The sequence below is a fragment of the Caenorhabditis briggsae genome (assembly GCF_000004555.2).
Source record: "Caenorhabditis briggsae complete genome, chrIV, whole genome shotgun sequence".
Taxonomy (NCBI): Eukaryota; Metazoa; Nematoda; class Chromadorea; order Rhabditida; family Rhabditidae; genus Caenorhabditis; species Caenorhabditis briggsae.
Genome location: NC_013487.2, coordinates 2094250 through 2103016, shown reverse-complemented (window position 1 = coordinate 2103016; position 8767 = coordinate 2094250). Strand labels below are relative to the sequence as shown.

At 36.5% G+C, this 8767-nt stretch overlaps 2 protein-coding genes across 2 annotated transcripts; both read left to right on the top strand.

Annotated features, from left to right (window-relative positions):
- Positions 1 to 1837: 1837 nt before the first annotated feature.
- CBG21579 lies at positions 1838 to 2329 on the top strand (the record flags this gene model as incomplete). The annotated part of the gene is made up of 2 exons (XM_002632610.1): positions 1838 to 1957; positions 2012 to 2329. 2 exons carry the CDS (start codon positions 1838 to 1840, stop codon positions 2327 to 2329), a joined length of 438 nt encoding a protein of 145 aa, XP_002632656.1.
- A 1984-nt stretch (positions 2330 to 4313) lies between these two features.
- Positions 4314 to 8284, top strand: CBG21578 (the record flags this gene model as incomplete). Its single annotated transcript, XM_045244874.1, has 7 exons — positions 4314 to 4326; positions 6042 to 6264; positions 6944 to 7031; positions 7149 to 7212; positions 7372 to 7492; positions 7828 to 7976; positions 8136 to 8284. The coding sequence occupies 7 exons, from the start codon at positions 4314 to 4316 to the stop codon at positions 8282 to 8284; spliced, it is 807 nt and encodes a 268-aa protein (XP_045097336.1).
- Between the last annotated feature and the right edge of the window lie 483 nt (positions 8285 to 8767).

The window sequence follows — 8767 nt, the reverse complement described above, 5'->3', positions numbered from 1 at the left end:
TTTAGTTATTTTTTGACAGTAAATGACCGAACCGTGATCAAGAAGTCAAAATTTTCGAAAAAAAAATTCACATGTTAAAAAATACCATGTATAGGTATGTACATGGAAATGACTTTTAAAATATTATTTTTTCAAAAATCTCTCCTAAATGAACGGTGAGCTATATATTTGAGACTACAGTTGTGCATTATGACATAAAAGGAATCGGATAGACATGGTCTCCCAAATACGTTGTTTCGAAAATCGGTATTTTTTGATTTCATACGATCGGACCATTCGCACATAATTCTTTGCAGAGATAGAATAAAGGTGTAATTAGGTTTTTTGTAGCCTGTAATGCGTGCTACAAAATACAGTTTAGTATATCGTTTTATCTTTAATCTGTACAAAGTTATGCTTTTTTGAATGAACTTGATCCACTTTTTCGGAAAAATCACAAAAGTTTTGCCATTCTGCTCAACCTGCCTATGGGCACCTTATATCATCCGTTTTGTGCTATTCCAGCGACGGGACATTTTTTGCCACCAACATCTAAAAAAAAAGCGAAATTTCACTTCGGGTACTTCCCCTGTTAGTACACGGAACGGATTTTCATGAACTCCTCCCCGATTTACAAAGTTGGTGGAACATAAAAATATGCATTTCTCTGTCATAGTGTTCACATGTTCCATTTTATCGTTATCCGTGCGTTAATGGCCGGCAAGATGTGACCGCGTACCTCAGCTGACATTTGCATTTTGAGCTCGACTATCTCGGTTACTATAAGAGATATTTAAAATTTCCCAACTGATAAAATGTTTGTCACAATGTCAACAGCATTTTTATTGTTGACAGATTTTTGATAGCTGTCACAGTAATTGAAATAGTGCTCATGGCAATAGAAACACATTTCCCATGGCTGGATAGTAAATCTTCAAAAATACTCTTAAAAGTGCAGAATCATTAGCGTAATTAGCATTAACACATTACCTGTAGTTTCAAAAATGGTTGAAAATATGAGAATTTTTGATTTTCACCAGTTTATAGAAACCTACATAGAACGTTCAATGAGACTTCATAAATACCAAAGATTTATAAAATTTAATTTACGAAAATAGTAATCTGAATGTTTCTGGTATTAATGTAACACTCGTCAGTGATGGGGAAAACTATTTTTCCCGAAATACGGAAAATGTAGAAAATGAAACTCGAAAAACTATGAAAACGAGACAATACTGAAAAATAAAAAAAAACATAACGTTTTTTTACAGAACAATCAAATATGGAAACGGAAATTCCTCTGATGGAGAACATAAGCAAAATCGATAAATCGAAAATTCCTCCACTGTTTAGAAATTTAACGAAACAGAAAAAGATTCTTTCAAAAAATATAGAGCATTTTAATTCAAAAGGTTGAATAAAAGTTTAGAATATAGTTAAAGGAGGCGAGACAGCAAACATTTTGGGGGGCAGTTTGGGGGGCGAAATCGCGCCGCGCTTATGTAGATCATCGGTCGGCAGGCACCTTCGCGCTCTCGTAGCTCAGCCGGTAGCGGCGTTGTACACAGGTGATTCGTGATTGACCAATTACAGAAGAAGGGCTATAATCGACCAATTACTTATCTACCGCGAACGAGAAGTTCTACAATTGACCATTCGCGAGCAAAATGCGTGTTTTACTAACTGGCCCTATAAAAGGTCCACAATTGGACAATCGCGAAGAAATTCTTGTTTTTTTTTTTCCGAACTTCTTTTTCTTATTTTGGATGTTTTACTTCTTTTTTCGCCGTTTTCTTCGCAGTTTTTGTTCGGAATCTATTAATTAACATATAATACTATGTTAGAATACTGTATAATCATGAGTGTATCGTTTTGTTTGCAGAAAAATAGAGAAAATGGCCGGAAGACAAAAGTCGGAAGCAAGAAGCCGAAATTTCGAAAAACTCTGGAAGAAGCATTGCTTCTGTACTTTCAAAAGGTAAGAAGCGTCCAGAAAATCCGAATTTTTAATCTAATTTTTACAGGGTGCCAGAAAATCTCAATTTTCCTGTATGTCGACTGGGCACTCCGGAAAAATGCAACTGAGAATGAGGAAGGAAAAAATTCTGGAACAGTGGGTAAATTTGAAAACGAATATCAGAGAAAAAAGTTGATTTCAGACGGAAGTGTTAAGTTCGCGGATTTCGAAAAAAATGTCCAGTCGATAACTTGTGTCAGAGGTTCAGTTACTTCGAAACAACAATCAACATCATCTTCTGCTCATCGTCATCGACTGAGGCAAAAATGGACAAAACGAGAAGCTCCGATGCCGTTTCAGCCAGTTCGACAACAGCGGAAGAGAATAATATAACTTAATAAATTGTTTTTTTCGCTTTTCATTGTTTTTTCTGTGTAATAAACAATTTTTAGCAGCTGCTAGCTTCCAGATTCGAAACAATATATGCCAATTATTGCTCTCGCGACAAGCCAATTGTAGGAGATTTGCTCGCGATAGGGCGAATATTGGTCGTTTGCGGTGGCGCGTTCGCGATTGGTCTGTAAATGGCCTGCAGCAGGCATGTTCCGATGTACGCATGGCGACTTTCCGCGAACAATATTTCAGCTATTATAGACGCTGCGCGAATCACCTGTGTACCCCTGAGCTGACCAGCATGAGTTCAACTCCTCATGGGGGTTCTTTAGGCAAAATATCAGGAAAACTTTTTTTTAAATGTCTGGCTTCCTTTAACAAAGAAACCTTCAATTTTATAGTTGACAACTTTCTTGTAAAAATTCATCCAAATGAGATATACCGCTTAAAACTAATCAAGTACCGAACTTTGAAGCGGCTAATCTCTTTCGGATGCATTTGTACAAAAAAAAGGTGTGAATTATACAAAAATAACATGAATTATTTTCAAGAACTGATTATTGAATAAACAACATACAAAAAGGAATATTGTAGTGAAACGGAACATTTCAGAGTTGAAGGGTGATAGCACATTATTAATTTTCAAAAAAAGCCTGAGGAAATTCTCAAGGCCCGGGCCCGGCCCGGAAGGCCCGGTCTCAAAAATTATGTATTTTTGAGCCAAATTTTGAGCTCTCAATATAATTTTCTTCATTTTTTTGTTATTTTGGATTGTTTGTCTGTTTGCTCTAAAAATATCGAAAAAACTCGAAAAAAAATTTTGGTCGAAAAAAATCACATAAGGGTCCCCCCTGATGTGTTTTTTGAAAATTTCAAAACTAGTGAAATGACGGGCCCGCCGGGCCGGGCCGGGCCTCCGAAATTCCGGAAAAATCCCGGCCCGTTACAAGTATGCAAAAAATGGTTTCTTAAAATTCTGCCTATCCCTTGGAAGGTGTGGACAAATTGGAAGGTGTGGATCGAATATTGAAGGTGCCGCTACACGGTCGAAAAGTCGGTTCATTGCCTCCATAAGCTCATGAATAAGCCCGTTTGAAGTTTTCCAGAATAAGAAATAGCTGGAGATGTGATTTTCATCGAGAAAACACCAAATTGCTGTTTCAGCTGAAAATGGTTAATTTGATTGTAAAAATGAGTGCAAAGAAAATCTCGCCAAAAAATTGGAACTTTTCTTGTATCTGTTCAGAAAGTGACTGTACAAAAAAGTTAAAAACTAATTTAAAACATCGAAATAGAGTTCTAGATTTATTCACAACTTTTGCAATTTTGAAAACGATTATTTTTTTTCCAAAAACTTCTGTTTCGAAACTTGAGAATAACCTGTGAAGCTATTATTTTAATACTACGAGTAATTTATTTATACCGAACTTTTGAAAAATTGTTCAAAATCATATTTCAACATAGATGGCATATGTGAAACGGCTAAAAAAAGTTTCATGTTTCAAACAGTTCATGAGATCAGAAATTTTTATGCCAATTTCGGTGTTGTCATGTAATGTAGATCACTGTCTCTTTTTCGTATTGTTGGTTTGTTTCTTGTAGAATACCGTGAAGCCAATCCAATTTATCTCGTTTACTGTGAAAGATATCAAAAAGTGGTCTACAGACAAAAAGTGTTTAATTTTATGGTAAATATTTTTTTAGTTTATCACTTTTTGATTTGTTCTACAGGGGCCGAGATAAATTAGGTCAAGGTTTAAATGAGCCGTCGGTCGGCATACAACCGCGTAGCTGAACCGATTTCTTGACCGCGTAGCTCTAGCTAAGTTCACAACGATCAACTCAACGGATGCAAATCAGTGTTTATAGCTTGACCTTAACTTGCGTAAGACTTGTCCATATCTTGCCCATGGCCTGCCCAAGCAAAACCTCTAACGGATAAACAGCGGCTCAATGGCGGGCTCAAGATTCAATTAGCAAGCATATGCACATGAATTGCTCAAGTACTGTCTATGATTTGCCCATTGACCAAGAAAAACCTCCAAAGGGTACCGGGAGGCTCAACGGCGGGTCTACGATGCTCAAGTAGAGCGACACATGCCTTGCCCATACTTTGCCAATGTCTTGCCCATGTCTTTCTTAAAAACAGATCTCCACATACGGTCAAGATCTTATTCTCTGTAAAAATGTTCTGTTTCACAGACTGGATATTTTTGGCTTATTTTTCATAAAAAAATGATACTGCTTCTGAACTGATTTGCTCTATTCCCCACCATCTCCTAAATTTCTCAACGCTGTCTCACCCCGAAAAAAGAGCCACACCCCTCAGTATGCCACCACTTTTTAATGCCATTTGTGTATTCGCTGGCTCTCCCTCTTTATGTCCTCCCGAGACCGACAAAGTGATAAGAACGTCGCTTTTATGATATTAGTGATAAAAGTAAAGTGCCACGACACACTTTTTTCTTGTTGAGACAATTTTTCTTCGATTTTTCAGTGTTGCTCGGTAAATATATACGAAGGATGAAGAATTTGGCTGTAATTGGTGAGTTGGTTTTTTAGTGCATTAGGAAAATTGGGTCTGTAAAACTCAAAAGTTTTGAAAAGGTGAAAATTCAAAAAGAAGCGACAATAGTGATTAAGAATAGTAAACTAAACTTTTTGTGAGTGTTTTGAAACTGAAAAAAAATGTTAAAATTCGAAAAAAATTAATGTTTCAAAATTTCCATAAATTCCAGTTACAGTGTACCAGAATCAATAGGAGGCTTATATTTTTAAAGATAATCCGGAAAATTAAAAAAAGGAGAAACATGAAAAAACTAATTTTCTCAAAATTTCGTTCATATGAGCCTCTCGAGAAGTTGAACTTTTGAGACCACCGTTGGAGATACCGCGTTGCTACCAGCTGAGCTAAGGTAGCGGCACGATACTCAAGTGTTGTGTGAACACCGATCACTGTACACCGTCACATCAGAATGCATACTACTTTAACTGATGTTGGAACTACATATAAAGTCTGACTATGGAGCAAAATATCCGATTCTTCTACATTTTGAAATCGCAGTTTCGAAACAGAAAATTCTCAAATTTCAAATTCGAACAAAAAGGTTTCCTCTACATCTCCAGAACCTTTTTGCGTATTCACGGGTTGTTTAACTGCTAAAACTTTAAAGATAACAACATCAAAGCAAACAAGCGAATTTTTTGCATTTGAAATCGAAGTTTCAAAACAGAAGAATTTTTCTAGAATTCAAAAATTGAATAAATTTGAGAAACACTTTTTTTCTAAAATTTCGTTTTTTTTTTGAAGTCTTTCGGAGAAGTTAAACTTATGGACCGGATATTGAAAACGCGGAATTGTTACAAATTGAGCTACGCGTTAGGAAGTGTTGGCCGTGATATCGTGTACATCGAATAAACTATCATACAATCAAAAAGTTCTAGTTATCTCACAGTTGCGAAACATAAATAATTTCTAATATAAAATCCAAATTTCAAAAAATATTTCAAACACCTAACACATAGGTAAATGTTTTTATGTCCTGTTAAAGGAACATTGTCTTCTATATTTTGCCCATAGAAGCTCCTAGGGAAGCTACACGGATGGCTATCGATCTTGACAGTGTAGCTCTGCAGGTAGCAACTCTGCATTTCTAGTGCCTTGCCCACGACCTGTTAACGGGATTCTGCTAGTCAAAACTATTGTTTCCAGCCTGCCTCCTACTGGCCATCACCACCACCGCCACCTTCGCACAGGACTACCCATGCGTCGATGCTAAATTCCAAGCATGCCAATATAACATGGCAATGCAACTGGGTCTCAATGACACTGTTTCTGCTCAGCTCTTCAAGGATTATACCATCATGTACAACTACTTTTTGTACATGTTCGGAAGAAATCCGGGACAAACTGCCGATATGTTGACGGTGTGCAAGTGAGTGAAAGGGTAGGGGAGTTCAAGGACCCATAACTCGGCTCCAACTCGGAATTTCGGATTGAAATAAAAAGGAGAATGTAGAACTTTATAAGATTTACGAAATGATACATAATTCAACTATTTTCGATTCCCGAGTATTTAACCAGGCACTGAAGAAAGTCGGTCTGAGCTACCAGTTATTCACGGCTTCTAGTTTGAAGCTTGAATTTTTTGGGACCTGGTTCAAAACTCAAAAGTCAAAAATAGTCGAATTATATACCATTTTGTAGGCCTTTTCAAGTTCTATACTTTATTTTTTGATCCGATCAGAAATTATAAGTTTGGGCCGAGTTATGAGGGATTCAAAATTAGAGGATGTGATCAGGGGAATGAAAGTTATATGACATAAAGTAAAATTGATGTGAAAATACACTAATCCACAAAAAAATTCCGGAAATTATGATAATTTTGAAACAGTATTCTAGGAAAACAAAATTGACTAAAAGTTTTAATTTTTCGGTTTCACTAACTTTCTGGAAATCCAAAAAAAATATTTTTTTTCAGTTTCACTAACCCTTCAAAAATAATTTTTGTTTTTTCTAATAATAATCGTGTTGTGAGAAAATTCCTAATAATCGTATCAAAAAGCTGAAAATATTTTTTTTTTAATCCAAAAAATGTCCCAAAAAGTTTCCAGCAGCCTTGAAACTTTCAATCTGTGCATGCACGGAAATCGCGGATGTCTGGATATCTCGAATTTGATCAAGAAGACCGATATTAATAATGTGAGTGATTTTTAAAGAAAAAGTGAACTACAAAAAGTCAAAAAAGACAATTTTGAAAAAAAAGGAGGAAGATTTTCTAGAAATTTCCATGACATGTAAAAGACATACCAATTATAGGCTTACGCCACAGAGGCCACCTACCGACAATACTCGTCCTTCAACTGTGGACCCGGAATTAATAGTGAGTAGTTTTTTTGAAAGATTGCTGTAGTTTTAAAAAAATTTCTATTATTGACAACTACCTTTTTTCATCACTGCGACTGCGAACGTTAGCTATTCTATCGCTTAGAAGCTCTACACTACAAACTACAAACTACAAACTACAAACTACAGCTTTCAGCCCTTGAACACGAAGGACTCACCTGCCCACAACGTGTCCTTAACACTCAAGCCAACATTCTTCAAGGATGTGTCCAGACCTACATCACCAACGTCGCTAACGATGGAATTAATGGATGCAAGTAAGTGTCTGGGGATTGCCCATAGCTTGCCCATGACTTGCCCATGACCAGCAATAGCAAATCCTTTTAACGCATGAATGGCGGGGCTGATTCTTACGCCATCCTCATTTTTTGCCTACAACTTGACCATGTCTTGCCCAAGTCATTGTCATACCTTGCCAAATGTCATGCCTACATCTTGCTCATGTTATGCCCAAGCACAGCCTTCAACGCGTGAAAGACGGCTAAACGGCAGGACCAAGATGCGATTAAAAAGCACATGTACATAGCTTGCCCGTAATTGCTCAAGTCTTGCCCATCTCTTGCCCATATCTTGCCCAAAAGCCAATTTTCAGGTATGGTCAAGACCTCATGAACTGCTGGTCAGCCCCATTCCAAACTGCTTCATGCCGTCGTGAGAACGGAGTTGCCACCTGGTGGGCATGCGAACAAAACAAGGTTTTCGTCAAGACCACCTTCCCAAGTTGCCCATTGGCATGCGATGGTAAGTGCGCTCCATTGATAATTTCATTTTTAAGGGTTTCTTGTCGTTAGAGCGCGTTTCACATGTTCGGGAGGTACAGTAGAGCTCGTTAAGTTTCACGAATTATTTTCGAAACTTAAATCAACATTGAAACGCATTTTCTAAAACAGTGAATTTCAGAAAAATTCGGACCATTCTTTGGTGCAAGTGCCAATTGGCTCGATACTCACCATAAAGTCGTTGACGGAGAACACTGGTTCAAAATGCCGGATACTGTAGAGAAGCACGGCAACGAGCTGGTTACTGTCGATGGAGTTTGGCTGAAATAATTTTTTTTTGCTGAAACTTTGAAATTTTGCAACTTTGAAAAAATTTCCAAAAATTAACTTTTTCAAATAATTGATTAATAATAAAGCTGTGGTTTTGTATTTATTGCTTGGATCGTGATATCGAGTGAATTGAATTTTGTAAAAAAACAGAAAGAAAGCGAAAAGTACACAGCAACTTCGCTCTATTGACAATTCTTTACAATTAGCGGTTTTTGAGCTTTTTAACTATATTTCTTCACAGTTTCTTTTATTATTTAACAAATAAGCATTTTTCCAATTAAAAACAATTTGAACCAAATTAATTTTCCGTTTAATTACTTTGAAATAAACACTAAATTGAGCACAAATCAGTTAAGCCTTATTTTGAGGCTAATTTATTTTGTTTTGTTTAAAACCCTATTGAACAACATAAAATACACTTTTTCTACAATGTTTATCAAGTTTCTCTTTGAAATCCTGATTGAAAACCAATAAAAATCATAA